General features: G+C 40.2%; 1 protein-coding gene across 6 annotated transcripts in view; it reads right to left on the bottom strand.

Annotated features, from left to right (window-relative positions):
* The window catches only part of ZNF572 (zinc finger protein 572), a 76,127-nt gene that overhangs the window by 16,032 nt on the left and 40,563 nt on the right, over window positions 1–19,532 (bottom strand). For 2 of the 6 annotated variants that reach the window (XM_009213564.4, XM_003903149.5), the window contains 2 exons: window positions 11,978–12,091; window positions 8,303–11,350 (listed from right to left, as the gene is read on the bottom strand). In XM_009213564.4, the coding sequence (XP_009211828.2) occupies window positions 9,840–11,350; window positions 11,978–12,091 (1,625 nt within the window). In that variant the 3' untranslated portion in view covers window positions 8,303–9,839. Of the gene's footprint in view, window positions 1–8,302; window positions 11,351–11,977; window positions 12,397–19,532 lie in introns of those variants that run through there. The other 4 variants (XM_009213567.4, XM_009213566.4, XR_651049.4 and 1 more) reach the window with 4 other exon arrangements.

The raw sequence follows: 19,532 nt of genomic DNA, 5'->3' as shown, positions 1-19,532 counted from the left end.
GCCCTCACTTTCACAGTAAACATCCTGTGAGGCTGAGTGCACCTTTCTTTGTAGGTAAGCTAGCTGCATGATCAGGGCTTGCGTTTGGTTTTCAGTAATTTCAACCCAAAGGCTACTGGGGAGAAGATTCTCCTTCAGGGAACACTTAGAAGTTTCTAGACTATTTATGTATACCTGGAGCTGAGAATTCAAATCCCTGAGCTCATCCTTTTCTTTCATTACTTTGTCCAGCAATATTATTAGCAACCAACTAATGTCATTATGTTTCTTGATTTTCCACAAACGTCCTGAAGTATCATGTACGGAATCACCAAGTGCATTGCTTCTTATAAGTGGTGAATTAGGAGTGTCACATGCATATTATTTTGCATATCTCTATAAACAACTCAGCCATGGACTATCAGTGCTGTCTGTACTATTAGAAGTAGAGAGTCTTTAGCATTTTTAGCTCTAATCAGATTAAAGAGCCAATTCCAGAAACCCCAAAACCAATTACAAAAATCCACCCTTAAAATTCTGTTCCTCTGGAAGTACTTCTGGTACCAAAACCTCATCTTATTTCCCTAGTTCTTAAAGCAGCTCTTGATGACGTCCCTTGAAATTACGCCTAGGGCAGCAAAAGGAAAAGTCAAAGTAATTCTTAAAATGATTCAACCCAAAGTGAATCTCAGTTGATCCTATGACCAGGAAAGGAGGAACAAGATTTTCTTATAAAAACCATCTCAGGCAAGGTGCAGTGGCTCATGCCTATAATCCCAGCACTTTGGGAGGTCAAGGCAGGAGGATCACTTGAGCCAGGAGTTCAAAACCAGCTTGGACAACATACAAGACCCCATCTCTACAAAATAAAAGTTAAAAAAAAAAATAGTAGGGCAAGGTGGTATGCCTGTAGTCCTAGCTAATTGGGAGGCTGAAGTGGAAGGATTGCTTGAGCCTGGGAGGTCAAGGCTGCAGACAGCCATGACTACACCAGTCTACTGTACAACCTAGGCAACAGAGCAAGACCCTGTCTCAGAAACAAAACAAAACAAAAAATCTCAAGAGAAGGTTTTCATCATATTAATGTGTTGGCCTTGAATTATAATAATATATTATCTATTTACATATTATTTGTTCTTCTCCATCCCCAAAAAAAGGTGTTTAAGAAAATTCTTCCACCAGGACACTTTAAACTGATATAATTTCTGGAGAGCAATTAAACAAAATGCCTTTAAAATCATTTATGCCCATTGATTCAGTGATCTCACTTTTAGAAATTTATGCTAAGGAAATAATTAGACATGTACTCTAAGATTTGTATTTTTTTTAAAAAAAGCATAAAAGACCAAACAATCACAACCACAATACCAGAATAAAACAGCAGCTAAAAACAGCCAGTTCACAGTAGTATTTTTATTTTACTTTTTTGAGACAGGGTCTCACTGTTGCTCAGGTTGGAGTACCGTGGCATAATCATGGCTCACTGCAGTCTGGACCTCCTAGGCTCAAGCAATCCACCCACCTCAGCCTCCTGAGTAGCTGGAACCACAGCCACATCACCATGCCCAGCTAATTTTTAAAAAATTTTTTGTAGAGCTAGGGGCTTACTATGTGGCCCGGGATGGTCTTGAACTCCTGACCTCAAGCAATCCTCCCGCCTCAGATTCCAAAAGTGCTGGGATTACAAGTGTGAGCCATGGTGCCCAGCACAGCAGTGGTTTGTTGTTGTTGTTTTGTTTTGTTTTTTAGACGGAGTCCCCAGGCTGGAGTGCAGTGGCATGATCTTGGCTCACTGCAACCTCCACCTCCCAGGGTCAAGCAATTCTCCTGCCTCAGCCTCCCGAGTAGCTGGGATTACAGGTGCACACACCACCACACCCAGCTAATTTTTGTATTGTTAGTAGAGATGGGGTTTCACCATGTTGGCCAGGCTGGTCTCGAACTCCTGACCTCAGGTGATCCACTCGCCTCAGCCTCCCAAAGTGCTAGGATTGCAAGCATGAGCCACTGTGCCTGGCCAGTGTTATTTTATTTTTAATAACAAACAAGTAGAAACAATATAAATGTCCTACATTAAAACAATTAAATTGTTTTGACACAGCCATTCAGTATATTATGAAGCCACTAAAAGCCTAACAATTTTAAAACAAGTAAAAAATGACAAATGATGTAATATTAAGAAAAAAAAGACACAATGCTACATGTACCTACACACACACCATATAATCCAATTTTAAGTATTTATTCATATATATGCTTAGAAAAGAGGTTACTGGGAAAGACCTCAGCATTTTCAAGGTAAGTAATCCTTGGAAAAAATGATTATGGGTCATTTTAATTCTGGTCTTCCTACTTAAATGTATTTCCTAATTTATACTTCTTTGTATATTTTACAATTAGCAAGTATTACTTTAATTATTAGAAAAAAGCAATGTTAAGGGGGAAAATCTTTCACCTGTATCTATCAGGCTAACCAACTAATATGTTCTTAATGGGAACATTTATCCATGACTTAGTAAGGCTCAAAATTAATAATGTTCATTTTTCAATCAAGCTTTCATTCCATCCCTCAACCTGTCAAATTCTAGAATATGTACTGAGTTTACCAGAGTCAAGCAATGTTACATCAGAAACCTGGCTGTATTAGTGCCCACAAGCCGCCTGGAAGCTTGGAAGCACCCACAAGCTTGGAAGTGGCTACAGGCGCACTGTGTCATGATTGCCTGGCATTCTGTTTCCATCTGTATCCTTATAACTAACCCCAGCACTTGCGCCATCCTCAGCTTTGACTTGATTCCAACCTCATAGCAGGGGTTGGGGGAGGCTGATGAGAGGCAAGGATGGGGAACAAATTAAAGGGGTGGAAAAAGCTCATTTGAGCCCAGGAGTTCAAGGTTACAGTGGGCCATGATCGCACCACTGCACTCCAGCCTGGATGACAGAGCAAAACCCCGTTTCTTAAAAAGTAAAAATCTTAAATTTGGGTTGGCATATGGACGGATGAGGCAGAGGTTAGGGCCAGAAAGAGGTAAAAGAGAACAAAATAGAAATAAAAGAGAGAGAGGAGTGACAGGTAGGGTTTTTTTTTTAACTTTAATTTCTGTAGAGACAGGGTCCCACTATGTTGCCCAGGATGGTCTCCAACTCCTGGGCTCAAGTGATCTTCCCACCTCTGCATCCCACAAAGTGCTGGGATTATAAGCATGCGCCACCACACCGAGCTGGGGATAATTTTTAAACAGAAAATGCAGCAGTTGCTCAACTGGCTGCCATATTATAAAAATGATGTGTTACATTATCAGCCTCCTGAATAGCTTGCTATTATTCATGTCCCCATACTCTTATTCATGTCCCTTCCTACTCATGGCGTAAATAATAATAAAAAGATTGCACTATTTTAGTGGCCTCAGGGGACAGTCATATCTCTGAGGCTAACTTCAAAGACGATCCAAAGACCCGTGCTGGTCTAGAGCCACCTTTGATGGTAACAATAGTAGTAACAGTTAATACTGAGTGATGACTAAGTATCAGGAATACTGAGCACATTACATACATTATCTCACTGATCCTCACAATAAACCCATAAGCTAAGCATTATTAATGTCTCCATTTTAGAAACCTAGAAATAATCAATCCAACAAATGATTCAACATTCCTGTCCCTAAAGTCTATCTCTGGCAAAATTATGAGCAAATGAGGGCGGACAGAAAAGGAAAATAGTATTTCCTTAACACCTACGATATGCCAAGTTCACCTCATTCACTGCTCACCAAATCTACAAGGTAGGTAAGTACAAAATACAAAGCTAGAAAGTGACTGAAATTTAAATTTGAAACAAGTTTTAAACTTGTCCTACGGAGTCCAATCTGAAGCTCAGGGTAGTGAATTATCAGGACACGTTTCATTTTATTTATTTATTTATTTATTTATTTATTTATTTATTTTTAATTTTATTTATTATTATTTTTTTTTGAGAAAGGTCTTGCTCTGTCACCCAGGCTGGAGTACAGTAATGCGATCTTGGCTCACTGCAACCTCCGCCTCCTGGGTTCAAGCAATTCTCCTGCCTCAGCCTCCCGAGTAGCTGGTACTACAGGCACACAACACCACACCTAGCCAATTTTTTTTATTATTATTTTTAGAACAGATGGAGTTTCACCATGTTGGCCAGGTTGGTCTTGAACTCCTGACCTCAAGTGATCCGCCTGCCTCAGCCTCCCAAAGTGCTGGGATTACAGACATGCGCCATTGTGCCCAGCCAGGACACTTTTTAAATGTCCTCTAAGGTTAGTGTGAGGATACACCCAGCCTCCTATCATAGCAACTTTCATTTACAAACCAGCCCAAGGAGACACTGGGATTATATAATCTAATCCCGCAGACTTTATTCATTGGTGAAAACCCCTCAACCAAAACCCATAAACACTTCATATGCCAGGCTCTGTGTTGGGCTTAAGGGTTACAAAACTGGATCCATTCAGTCACAAAAATGGATCCATATCCTGGAAGGGTGTACTCTTACACATTAGCATAAAACACATAAGCATATGACACCCACCCAATAACTATTAAGCACGACTATGTGCAAAGCACTGTGTCAAACTTCACAGAGCTTGCATTTTCACAGAGCAAACATAACCCACTTTAATCTACTGTTATCTCTAGCTTTTCAGATCATCTGTTAAGTTTGAAGATTAAGGATTCAGTAGAGTAAGTGTAGTTCCAGAGCTGCCAAGGAGAAAGTAGCCAACCAAAAAACTGCGTGTTTTCCTACAACTGGATTGTCCTCACATTTGCCCCTCCCACTGTCACATGACCTCTGCTAAACACATGTTAGGCATCAAGTAAATTTTTGTTGAATGAATGGTTATACTGCTTGAAAGAAGAAATAAATACATAAAATCAAATACAGAATTTTAAAAAGCATAGTAGTCCCCCTTATCTGCTGGGGACACATTCCAAGACTTCCGATAGATGCCTGAAACCAAGGACAGTACTGAACCCTATACGTACTAAGTTTTTTCCATACATAAAGTTTATGTATGATAGAGTTTAATTTTATCACCTAAATTAAATGATACACTTTAATTTATAAATGAGGTACAGTAAGAGATTAACAATAACTAACAGAACAATTATAATAATATACTGTAATAAAGTTATGTGAATTTGGTCTCTTAAAATATCTTATTGTACTGTACTTACTTTTCTTCTTGAGGTGATGATGAAAGAGTACAATGGCTTCATGATGACATGAAATGAAATAAATGATGTAGGCATTGTGATGTAAATGGAAAACTCCAGAAATAATTTCTAAGTTTTAAACTGCCTGCTGTTCTGAGTAGGATGACAAAATGTCTCACTATCCCACTATTTCCAGCCTGGATTGCTATAAATCACTTAGTAGCCATCTCAGTTATCACATCTACTGTTGTGGTATCATAATGCTTATCTTCAAATAATCCTTACCATACTTAATAAAGGCCCCAAAGAGCAAGAGTAGTGATGTAGTATTTTCACACCATGGTTGACCAAGGGTAACTAAAACCCCAGAAAGCAAAACCTTGGATAAGGGGGGACTACTGTAATGACAGTCTTGTTGTTACCAAATGCTATGATTTGAGTGTCCCCACCAAAACTCATATTGGGACATTAATTCTCAGTGTAGCAATGTTGGGAGGTGGAACCTTTAAGTGGGGCCTAATGGGAGGCATCTGAGTCACGGGGGCTCCCTCTGCTCTTATAGGCAGCGCGCTGCCAATTCTTGTACAATTCTTGTCCGCGAGTGACCTCTCTCTCTCACAGGAGACCTCTCACATGAGACCGGATTAGTTTCTGAGAGTGAGCTGTTATGGAGTGATTGCAACTCTCATGTCCTGCCCCTTTGCATGTGCTGTCTTCACCCTTGACCTTCTGCCATGTTATGACACAGCACAGAAACCCTCAACAGAAGCAAGCAGATGTTGGCCCCATGCTCTTGGACTTTCCAGCCATCAGAATCATGAGCCAAATAAAACCTCTTTTCTTTATAAATTACCTAGCTCAGGTATTCTGTTATGGCAACACTAAGGAGACTAAAGCACCATGATTTCAGAAAATGAGACTGGCTGAGATCAATGATTAATGCATAAAGGGTAACAGTCACAGTACCGCTGTACTCCACTACCTCTCACCTCTCAAGTTTCTAGTGCTGTAGAAACTTCTACAGCACTAAGGAGAAGGCCCATTTGGTAGACCCAACTTGGATAACTTGGGATGATGGGAGTTAAGACTTTACCTTAATTACTACAGAGACTTATGCTTACATGCCCTCTGGTAGGCTGTACAGCAGTTAGGGAGTGAGTTCCCTCCTATAGTTGTGAGTACATGCATTGACATGGCTGTCCCGATGCTATGGCATGGAAAATATATATGAGCTCCTTCTTTGAGTAGGAAAAATATACATTATAGGTGTCTTCTATTTAATTAAAAAGAAACCATGAAATAAATCACTTGTAAATAAAGAATGCTTTCTTTATTCACATGCTGAGTCCTTTATGCTAGCAAGAAAAATAGAGAATATAGAATTTCTTTCTCATGGAGCTAAACAAAGAGTCTACTTACTGATTAATGAAACTGAGATAAACGCATCACATATCATGTTTGACTATGTTATGTTCTCCATCATAAGGTACAAATCTCTTTTTTGTTTTCCTCATTTTCAATCCAAAGAGACAAGGATTTTTGCCAAATTGTTCTACTAATGGAGCCCATCTTAACCCATCTAAGATGTGAACATCTTTATTCTGGTAGACATCAAGGTTTGTGAAATAGATTTTATATATTACCAGCCATCATAGTACATTGTATAGGTGATGGTGACAGGACATAACTTGTACCTGTTATTAATCTCTTCAGATGCAAATTAACTTATATTGAACTTGTGATTTTGTTCTTTTCCAGTTTAAACCAAATTCTTTGTTTCATGAATAAAAAGAAAATTTAGTAAAATTTCCTGTTTTTTTTGTTATAGCTGCTTACAAGGTGAATAAAATAAAAGTGTTTTAGACAGTCTGCAAACAATATAGTCCTGTGCTTTTCCAATATTTTATCCGTTAAAATTCCTGAAGTTGATCATAAAGAATCTACAAGTAAGATAAGTTTGGGGCTGTACTACTACTTCTACTTTCAAAACATGTGGATAACTTTTTTTTTCAGTTTGTTTCAATTAATAATAGCAGCAGCAAGTAATTACCATTTATTGATACCCTGCTATGTTTAAGCACTGTGCTATATGATTTGCAAACATTCATTTAATGTTTATGGTAACCCTGTAAGGCAGGCATTATTTCTGTTTTACAGATGAGGGAACTGAGGCTCAGAGTGGCTACCTGCCACAGAGCATGTGATTGATTTTGTATCACCCCAACCACTGCTGCCTTGTAACTGAATTTCAGCCTCAACAGCAAACTCCTAAGTTTATCAGCAAACTCCTAAGTTGATAACTCCTTAGTTATCAAGCATTAATCAAACTATTAGTTACTATAAAAACTTGTCCTGAAATATTACAATTTAATAAAATTTGGGCAATACCAGATAACATACAAAGACAGAAAAATACTCAGGTGAGGTCATATAAAAGCCAATAATGGGCCGGGTTTGGTGGCTCACACCTGTAATCTCAGCAGCTTGGGAGGCTGAGGGAGGAGAACTGCATGAAGCCAGGAGTTCAACACCAGCCTGGGCAACATAGCAAGACTCTGTCTCTACAAAAATTTTAAAATTAGCTGACTGCAGTGGCGTGCACTGTAGTCCTAGCTACTCAGGAGGCTGAGATGGGAAGATCCCTTGAGCCCAGGAGTTTGAGGCTACAGTCAGCTATGATGGTGCCATTGCACTACAGTCTGGTTGACAGTGTGAGACCTTATCTCAAAAAAAATTAATGAATAAGGGCTGGGTGCGGTGGCTCACACCTGTAATCCCAGCACTTTGGGAGGCCAAGGCGGGTGGATCACGAGGTCAGGAGATCAAGACCATCCTGGCTAACACAGTGAAACCCCGTCTCTACTAAAAATACAAAAAATTAGCCAGGCATGGTGGTGGGCGCCTGTAGTCCCAGCTACTCGGGAGGCTGAGGCAGGAGAATGGCATGAACCCGGGAGGTGGAGCTTGCAGTGAGCCAAGATCGCGCCACTGCACTGCAGCCTGGGCGACAGAGTGAGACTCCGTCTCAAAAAAAAAAATTAATGAATAAGAAAAAAATAAAAATAAAAGGCCAATAATGCCTAATGTTTTCCCCCTTTTCTGAAAGTAGAAAATTTCCCCCAAATTCTTCTTCAATACCTTTATTTGTTAGTTTTTGCTTTATTTTTGTAATCAAATAACAATACAAAAACACACAAATACCCTGCCAGTATCAGGTGCACCACAATCATGAAAGATAAAATAATCCCCATGCAATTAAATGACCATCAGCTACAGACCTTTGCAGCAGCTACAACTGACCCATTCTGGCTTCACATTCATAATATGCATCTCTGCATATTATTCATAAAATATATTCTGAATCCAAAAAATTAGATGAAATCATGGGCAACTCAGGAGTCCTAACCTTCCTACTTGTCTACCTTTTGCACTAGTAGGAAATAAAATGGGAGGAAGGGAATAGGATATATCTAATAATTTCCAAAGCATCATTCCCATAAGAATGAGTAGGGAAGATGGGGCCTCAGTTATCAGATCCATATACCAATTATGTCAAGAGGCAAAAGAAAACTGTCAGTACTGAAGCTAAGAAGTCTCACTACTCCTTAATGGCAAACTGTCCTTGGACACTGGCTCCGAATTAGTGAGTTAATTATTAGAAAAAGAACCAAGTTATTGAGCTGACCAAGAATTACATAATGGGATAACTTGGGGAAAAGGCTCTTCATTAAAAATTGTAAGACAGAATTCAGGAATCCTGCCTTCTATTCTGGCTTTGGTCAAGACAGTGAGGTCATATCACTAGATAACTCAGTCGGCAGCACATGAATTAGAACACGCAATCATTAAAATATCCAATCTCTAAACCCAGTGTCTTCAATACTGTATTCCAGTTCTACTCTATGTTACAATACCTTTTGGAGAGCAAACCCTCCAGAACACATTTCTACAGTCTTTATAGGAAATATTTATGGGTCTGTCAAGAATAATGATCTTGAATGAAAGAACCTTCTATAATATCCAATACAGCAGCTGCTGGTCACATAGAGCTACTGAACACTTAGAAAGTGGCTAGTGTGACTGAGGAACTGGATTTAAAATTTCAATTAATCTTGATACAAATAGCTACATATGGCTAGAGGCTATGGTATTGGACAGTATAGTTCTAGATGCTACAATAGTTTTACTTTTAGTGACTAAAAATGCATTTGAAAAAAAAAATCTTTTCCTTCTTAAGCCCCAACAAAATAGCCAGGAAATCACATTATTTGCTCAAAAATACCCTTTCTCTGGGTAAACCCCTGAAGCTGGTAATGATGTATCTCTACCTAGTAAACGAAGATAAAATAAAGTAATTCAATAGCAATTCTAGCTTCAGGTTCTCACGGTTCCTTTGCTTACTCTCAGGATTGCTCTGTACATTTCTTTTGAAGCTATTACTATCTTACCTTAAATTTTTTAAAGTCCTCCTTTCTTCATCCTTGGTGGATGAATCTCTCACTGGACAGATCCAATAACCTGGTGATTGGGGTCTTCCCATCCTTTAAACTGGGAGGTTGACTTTTTCCAAATGTTTTAACAGACACATCAAAGAAACTTTATAGCACATCAATCACAGAATACCTACATTGTCGTGGTCCAACAAGGAAGAAAAAACCATCACCAGGCTTTGGGACTCAGGAAGATGAATTTGGTACTGAAAATGAAGGGATGAGGGGCACTTCCCCTGAACAGCTTTTCCAAGTCCATTGACGAGGAAAATCCCCAACGTCAGGAGACTCAAAAGGCTTTTCTACATGAATTTTCTGATGCTGACTGAGGTAGGCACTTCTGCTGAAGCATTTCTCACAGCTGGTACATTTGTAAGGTTTTTCCCCTATGTGGGTCCTCCGGTGCCTGATAAGGTTAAAGCTCTGACTGAAGCATTCACCACAATCAGGACATTTATAAGGTTTCTCTCCTGTATGTGTCCTTTGGTGAATCACCAGGGTGGAACTCTGACTGAAAGTTTTCCAGCACTCAGAACATCTGTAAGGCTTTTCTCCTGTATGTGTTCTCTGATGTCTAATGAGATGGGAGCTAAGGCCAAAACTCTTTCCACATTCACAACATCTATATGGTTTTTCTCCTAACTGCATTCTGCATTCTTCTATAACATTGCAGTTCTGACTCAAACTTTCTTCATATTCAGAACTTTCATAGGATTTCTCTCCTGTGTGCATTTTCTGGTGTGTAATAAGGTTTGAACTACGACTAAAATTCTTCCCACATTCTGGACATTGATAAGGCTTTTCTCCTGTATGTATTCGCTGATGTTTTATTAGAGTAGAATTACAACCAAAGCTTTTTCCACACTCAAGACATTTGTAGGGCTTCTCACCTGTGTGTGTCCGCTGGTGGCGAATGAGGCTGGAACTCTGACTAAAACTCTTCCCACAATCAGGGCACTTATAAGGTTTTTCTCCAGTGTGAGTCCTCTGATGTTCTATTAGGACATAGCTATGACTGAAGCCTTTTCCACAGACAGAACATTCATATGGTTTTTCACCTGTATGTGATCTGTGATGCTGAATAAGGTGAGAGCTGCTGCTGAATCTCTTCCCACACTCGGGACATTTATAGGGTTTCTCTCCCGTGTGAGTTCTCTCATGGATAATAAGATGGGAGGTATTGCTGAAGCTTTTCCCACATTCACCACACTGGTAGGGCTTCTCTCCTGTGTGCATTCTTAGATGCTGAATCAGGTGAGAACTGTTACAAAAGCATTTTGCACACTCAGAGCATTTATAAGGCTTTTCTCCTGAGTGGGTCCTCTGGTGAGTACGCAAATGAGAACTATTACTGAAGCTTTTCCAACATTCGGAACATTTGTAGGGTCTGTCTACAAAGGATGAATTCTGCTGCACACAGGCATTGGTATGTTCTCCTGGGTCCCATTCCTGGTGACTGGGTTTTTCCTCCTCTTCAGCTATAAAATTTCCCCAATTCTCTGACTTGCCATCACTCTCATAGGAATCATGACACCAAATCTCATCTTGAACCCATGTCAGTGGCATTTCTTTTGCATCCTCATGCTTATAATGTTGTGGTCTATGTCTTTTAGACCATTCTGAAGGTTTCTCTTTAAGTTTATCTGCCTTAGGATTATTGTGGTGAACAGTTTCCAAATTATTCATACTTTCATCTCCTGCAAGAATAAACAAATATTCTAACCATATTCTGCACCTCTGCCAGAGACGCAAATTCTAAACTGCAGTGGAAGAGAGGAAATAACACTGTAAAACCTCATAAATATTTCATATAAAAAAGTTTTTAAAGACAGTTTCACTTCTTTTCCTCTGTTTACCAGAAGCAGGTGGATTTTTTTTGTACTTAGCAACTACACTAATGCATTATTTGAACCATTATTGGCAAAGGGAACATCAATCTAAAAAGAAATGCATTAAATTTTGTTCTAGAAGACTTAAGAGAAAAAACAGGATTGATGTGAATAGGAGTGAAATTGAACAGGATACCATCTCAAGTAAAAACTAGACAAATAGCTTTGCTAAAATCTGAGCAAATGCTGTAGAAATAACAATAGCCATTATTTATTAAGAACAGTAGCTTTGGATGGGGTATTTCACTAATTCTAAAATATATGTGAAATCGGTATTATTCATTTTCTTAAAGATGAGAACAATGAGGCCGAAATAATTAACACAGCTTATAAGTGACAGAACAAGGAATTAAATTAAGGTTTGTCTCATTCTAGTGTCCTGTTCTTTCTACATCAAATTTCCTCAGGATTCAGACCATCGTCTTGATCCCTCACCTGTGAAGGGGCTTTTCAAACTCTCCCTCTCCATAAAGCTGTTAGAATCTGAAACCAACAGTTTTTTTTCTTGCTCCATCACAATGATCACAGCCAAGTTAGAGATCAGAAACCCTGTGGAAGAAAATAAATTATGTTTGGAGGTATATGTTAAAGTTTATGCTTCCTCCTTCCTTCCCAACCATTCCAACACAACAATAGGAGGCACAGAATGTTCCATGAACCATACTGAAAATAAGAAAAACAACTCTTACCAGCCCTTTTAGAAAATCTTATCTCAGATCCAAGTGTTTAGAATTAAGGGTTAACCCTGAAATAACAATGCAAAAAAGTAAATCTTCGGGGGGGCACGCCCAAGATGGCTGAATAGGAACAGCTCCAGCCTCCAGCTCCCAGCATGAGCGACACAGAAGACGGGTGATTTCTGCATTTTCAACTGAGGTACCGGGTTCATCTCACTGGGGAGTGCCGGACAGTTGGCGCTGGTCCACGGGTGCAGCCCGACCAGCGAGAGCTAAAGCAGGGTGAGGCATCGCCTCACCTGGGAAGCGCAAGGGGGAAGGGAATTCCTTTTCCTAGCCAAAGGAAATTGAGACACACAACACCTGGAAAATCGGGTAACTCCCACCCTAATATTGTGCTTTACCAAGGGTCTTAGCAAACGGCACACCAGGAGATTATATCCCACACCTGGCCCAGAGGGTCCCACACCCAGAGAGCCTCCCTCATTGCTAGCACAGCAGTCTGAGATCTAACTGCAAGGCAGCAGCGAGGCTGGGGAAGGGGCGTCCGCCATTGCTGAGGCTTAAGTAGGTAAACAAAGCCACCGGGAAGCTCTAATTAGGTGGAACCCACAACAGCTCAAGGAGGCCGGCATGCCTCTGTAGCCTCCTCCTCTGGGGACAGGGCATAGCTAAACAAAAAGCAGCAGAAACCTCGGCAGAGGTAAATGCCCCTGTCTGACAGCTTTGAAGAGAGCAGTGGATCTGCCAGCATGGAGGTTGAGATCTGAGAATGGACAGACTGCCTGCTCAAGTGGGTCCCTGACCCCTAAGTAGACTAACTGGGAGACATCCCCCACTAGGTGCAGACCAACACCTCACACCTCACATGGCGGGGTACACCCCTGAGACGAAGCTTCCAGAGCAAGAATCAGACAGCAGCACTTGCTGTTCAGCAATATTCTATCTTCAGCCTCAGCTGCTGCACAATTACATGGAGTGGACCTCAAGCAAACTCCAACAGACCTACAGCTGAGGTCACCTGACTGGTAGGAAAACTAACAAACAGAAAAGGACACTGCCCACACACAAAACCCCATCAGTAAGTGCCATCATCAAAGATAGAAACTGAAGAAAAACCACAAAAGATGGGAAAAAGCCGTATGGGGAAAGCTAAATTCAAAAAATCAGAAGCATATCTCCCCCTCAAAGGAGCGCCCAGCAAATCACCAGCCATGGAACAAAGCTGGACAGAAGGGAATAACTTTAAATAAAGCTGGGGCCAGAAAGGCCTCATTGATCAAACTTCTCAGAGCTAAAGGAGGAACTAGGTAACAAAAACAAAGGCAAACCTTGAAAAAAGAATGGATGAATGGATAACTAGAATAATCGAAATGCAGAGAAGACCTTAAAAAGAACTGATAGAGATAGAAACCATAACACGAGAACTATGTGAAAACCGTCACACAAGCTTCAGTAACGACTTCAGTCAACACAAGGAAGAAGAAAAGGAAGTATCAGCGACTGAAGATCAGAGAAATAAGATAAGTAAAGCCTTGAGAAAGAAGAGGTACAGAAAAAGAAAGTAAAAATAGACAAAACCCTAAAATATTGGGATTATGTAGAAAAAGACCAAATCTACGTCTGGCTAGTACATGCCTGAAAGTGACAGGAAAATGGAACCAAGTTGGAAAACACTCTGTAGGATATCATCAGGAGAACTTCCCAACCTAGTAAAACCCAAGCTAACATTCAAATTCAGGAAAGACAGAGAGCATACAAAGATACTCCTCAGAAGAGCAACTCCATAGACACATAATTGTCAAGATTCACGAGAAGTTAGAATGAAGGAAGAAATGTTAAAGAACGTAACAGAGAGTCAGGTTACCCACAAAGGAAGCCCATCAGACTAACAGCAGATCTCTCGGCAGAAACTCTACAAGCCAGAAGAGACTGGGGCCAATATTCAACATTCTTTTTTTTTTTTTTGGGAGGCGGAGTCTGCAGCTGTGTCTGGGCTGGAGTGCAGTGGCCCGCGTCTTGGCTCACTGCAAGCTCCATGCCTCCCAGGTTCCGCGGCTTGTCTCCTGCCTCAGCCTCCGAGTAGCTGGGACTACAGGCGCCCGCCACCACCTTCCGGCTAGTTTTGTATTTTTAGTAGAGGCAGGGGTTTCACCATATTATTAGCCCGGATGGTCTCGATCTCCTGACCTCGTGATCCACCCGCTCGGCCTCCCCAAAGTGCTGGGATTACAGGGGCTTGAGCCGCGGCGCCCGGCCTCAGCATTCTTAAAGAAAATAATTTTCAGCCCAGAATTTCATATCCAGCAAACTAAGTTTCATCACGTGAAGGAGAAATAAAATCCTTTACAGACAGCAAATGCTAAGAGATTTGAGTCACCACCAGGCCTGCCCTACAAGAGAGATCCTGAGAGCACTAAACATGGGGAAAAGGAACAACGGTACCAGCCATTGCAAAAACGTATCAAAATCAAAGTCATCGATGCTAGAAGAGCTGCATCAACTAGCAAACTAAAATAACCATGTATCATGGCCAAGCAGGATCAAGTTCACATAACAATATTAACCTTAAATGTAAATGGACTAAATGGTCCAATTAAAGACACGGACTAGCAAATTGGATAAGTCAGACCCATCAGTTTGCTGTATTCCAGAGGAGACCCATCTCACATGCAGAGACACACATAGGCTCAAAATAAAGGGATGGAGGAGAATCACCAAGCAAATGGAAAACAAAAAAAAAAGCAGGGCTTGCAATCCCTGGTCCTCTGTCAAAACAGACTTTAGAAGCCATCAAACATCAAAAGAGACAAAGGAAGGCCATTACATAATTAAAGGATCAATTCATTAGGAAGAGTGCTATCCTAAATATATATGCACCAATACAGGAGCACTTGGATTCATAAAGCAAGTCCTTAGGGACACAAAGGGCCAGACTCATACAATAGCCAATGGGAGACTTTAGCACCCCACCTGTCAACATCAGACAGATCAACGAGACAGAAAGTTAATAAGGATATCCAGGAATTGAACTCAACTCTGCACCAAGCAGATCTAATAGACATCTACAGAACTCTCCACCCCAAATCAAGAAAATATACATTCTTCTCAGCACCACATCATATTTATTCCAAAATTGACCACATACTTGTAAGTAAAGCACTCCTCAGCAAATGTAAAAGAACAGAAATTATAACAAACTGTCTCTCAGACCACAGTGCAATCAAACTAGAACTCAGGACTAAGAAACTCAATCAAAACCGCTCAACTACATGGGAACTGAACAACCTGCTCCTGAATGACTACTGGGTACATAACGAAATGAAGGCAGAAATAAAGATGTTCTTTGAAACCAATAAGAACAAAGATACAACATACTAGAATCTCTGGGATACATTTAAAGCAGTGTGTAGAGGGAAATTTATAGCACTAAATGCCCACAAGAGAAGGCAGGAAAGATCTAAAGTTGACACCCTAACATCACAATTAAAAGAACTAGAGAAGCAAAAGCAAACACATTCAAAAGCTAGCAGAAGGCAAGAAATAACTAAGGTCAGAGCAGAACTGAAGGAGATAGAGACACAAAAAAACCCTCCAAAAAATCAATGAATCCAGGAGCTGGATTTTTGAAAAGATCAACAAAATTGATAGACCGCTAGCAAGGCTAATAAAGAAGAAAATAGAGAAGAATCAAATAGATGCAATAAAAAATGATGAAGGGGCTATCACCACCGACCCCACAGAAATACAAACTACCATCAAAGAATACTATAAACACCTTTACACAAATAAACTAAAAAACCTAGAAGAAATGGATAATTTCCTGGACACTTACACTCTCCCAAGACTAAACCAGGAAGAAGTTGAATCCCTGAATAGACCAATAGCAGGCTCTGAAATTGAGGCAACAGTGTCTACAAACAAAAAGTCCAGGACCAGAGGCAGTTACAGCCGAACTCTACCAGAGGTACAAAGAAAGAGTTGGTACCATTCCTTCTGAAACTATTCCAGATCCAATGAAAAGAGAGTCTCCTAACTCATTTTATAAGGCCAACATCATCCTGATACCAAAGCCTGGCAGAGGCAGCAAAATAAAGAGAATTTTTAACCAATATCCTGATGGTGTGATGCAAAATCCTCAATAAAATACTGGCAAACCCGAATCTAGCAGGACATGGCTATCCACCATGATCAAAGTGGAGGCTGCATCCCTGGAATGCAAGGCTACAGTTCAACATACGCCAAATCAATAAGCGTAATCAACATATAAACAGAACCAAGACAAAACCATGATTATCTCAGCAGATCAAGAAAGGCCTTTGACAAAATTCAACAGCCCTTCATGCTAAAAACTCTCAATAAATTCGTTATTGATGGAACATATCTCAAAATAATAAGAGCTATTTATGAAAAACCACAGCCAATATCATGAATGGGCAAAAACTGGAAGCATTCCTTTTGAAAGCACAAGACAGGGATGCCTCTCTCACCGGCTCTATTCAACATAGTGTTGGGAGTTCACCAGCTAGGGCAATCAGGAGAGAAAGAAATAAAGGGTATTCCAGTTAGGAAAAGAGAGAATCCAAATTATCCCTGTTTCCGGGATGACATGATTGTATATTTAGAAAACCCCATCATCTCAACCCAAAATCTCCTTAAGCTGATAGCAACTTCAGCCGCTCAGGATACAAAATCAATGTGCAAAAAATCACGGCATTCTTATACACCAGTAACAGACAAACAGAGAGCCAAATCATGAATGAACTCCCTACAATGGCTACAAAGAATAAAATACCTAGGAATCCAGCTTACAAAGGGATGTAAAGGACCTCTTCAAGGAGAACTACAAACCACTGCTCAGTGAGCAGGGACTTTAAAGCAAATGGAAGAACATACCATGCTCATGGATAGGAAGAATCAAGATTGTGAAATATACTGCACGGGTATTTAAATGCCATCCCATTAGCTACCAATGACTTTCTTCATGAAAAAACTGCTTTAAAGAGGCTATGGAACAAAAGACCCGCATTGCCAAAACTGATGGCCAGCAAAGAAATAAAGCTGGAAGCATCATATACCTAACTAAGCCTATATAAAGGCTACAATGCTTAAAGCAACGCCGTTACTTTGGTACTTAAAACAGAATGAAACCAATGGAACAGAACAGAGGCCTCCAGAAATAACACCACATTTTACAACCAGTGGATCTTTGACAAACCTACAAAAGCAAGAAATGGGGAAGATTCTCTGTTAATAGAAGTGGTGCTGGGAAAACAAGCTGACGCCATGTAGAAGCTGAAACTGGATCCTTCCTTACACCTTATAGACAAAATTAATTCAAGATGGATTAAAACTTAAATGTTAGACCCTAAAACCATAAAAACCCTAGAACAAACCTAGGCAATACCATTCAGGACATAGGCATGGAGCAGGACTCCATGACTAAAAAACACCAAAACAACAGCAACAAAAAGTGAAATACACAAATGGGATCTAATTAGAAACTAAAGAGCTTCTGCGGCAAAGAAACTACCATCAAGTGAAGAGGCAACCTACAGGATGGGAGAAAGAATTTTTGCAATCTACTGCATCTGACAAAGGGCTAAGAACCACCGAGAGCTCTCAATCAATTTGCAAGAAAAAACAAGCGGCTTCATCAAAGTAGGCGGATATGAACAGACACTTCTCAAAGAGACGATTCATGCAGCCAACAGACACATGAAAAATGCAAATAATCACTGCATGCATCAGAGAAATGCAAATCAAAACCACAATGAGATACCATCTCTCACCAGTTAGAATGGCAATCATTAAAAATCAGGAAGCAACAAAAGGTGCTGGAGGATGTGGAGAAATAGGAACACTTTTACACTGTTGGTGGGACTGTAAACTGGTTGCCAGAAGAAAACAGTGTGGCAATTCCTCACAAGGATCTAGAACTAGACATACCATTTGACCCAACCATCCCATTACTGGGGATATACCCAGGGGTTATAAGTCATGCACTATAAAGGCACATGCACATGTATTTGTGCAGTACTATTCACAATAGCAAGAACTTGGAATCAGCAAATGTCCATCAGTGACAGACTGGATTAAGAAAATGTGGCACATATACCATGGAATACTATGCAGCAATAAAAAGGATGAGTTAAGTATCCTTTGTAGGAACCACGGATGCAGCTGAAACTATCATTCTCTCCGGCAACTATAGCAAGAACAGAAACCAAACACGCATGTTCTGCTCTCACTCATAGGTGGGAATTGAACAATGAGATCTTAGACACAGGAAGGATCATCACATACCGGTCTGTGTGGAGAAATTTGGGGAGGGATGGCATTAAGAGATATACTAATGTAAATAGCGAGGATTAATGGGTGCAGCACACCAACATGGCACATGTATACATATGTAACAAACCTGCACGTTGTGCACATGTACCCTAGAACTTATATAATAAAAAAAATAAATCTTCACATTAAAGGTTTGAGGATCAAGCTTCAAAGACAGGATACTAATCCTCATTGTCCACGCATAGCTTAGAAACACTTTTAATTTAAAAAACAAAGTATATTTTTTTAAAAGACACCAATAATAAAACTTTTATAAAGACTTCAGGGAATCAATATGCAGGCATAAGCAGCAGCTAAAGAAAAAAAAGCACGCTGTTTAGTTTCAAAAGAATAACTTGGTCTTGACAGAAGGAAACCTTTGAAGTCAATTTCAAAGGAAAGTTAGGATTTACATAACCAGTAAAGAGAAATCAGGACAAAGCAGAGGTGGAATAATTATAGCCAATAACCCTGCAATATAAAAAGGAGCCTCAAGAGGACCTCTTCCTCCTTGCACTTAGTTCCTAAGTCTACCATATTCACAATACCCATTTCAGCCTAAACTTTGTCTTCTGGAGCCAACAATCATTAACCTATTTTAAGGGACTAGAAAATGTTCCACCCTGGCTATGCAGTGAAACCCCGTTCTCTACTAAAACTACAAAAAATTAGCCGGGCGTGGTGGCACGCGCCTGTAGTCCCAGCTACTCACGGGGCTGAGGCAAGAGAACCGCTCGAACCCAGGAGGCGGAGGTTGCAGGGAGCCGAGATCGTGTCACTGCACCACTCCAGCCTGGGCGACAGAGCAAGATTCCGTCTCAACAACAAAAAATAAGAAATAAAAAGAAGAATCTGATGTGATCTACCACAGGAAGGCAGTGACGTATGGACTTCTGGCATCCATTTCAGAATATAAAAAATATCATTATTTGGGAGAAAAATAAGGACATAAAAGGATATACAAAGCACACATTTTAAAA

This window comes from Papio anubis, chromosome 8 (assembly GCF_008728515.1).
Source record: "Papio anubis isolate 15944 chromosome 8, Panubis1.0, whole genome shotgun sequence".
NCBI classification, from domain to species: domain Eukaryota; kingdom Metazoa; phylum Chordata; class Mammalia; order Primates; family Cercopithecidae; genus Papio; species Papio anubis.
This window is presented reverse-complemented; position numbering and strand designations above follow the sequence as displayed.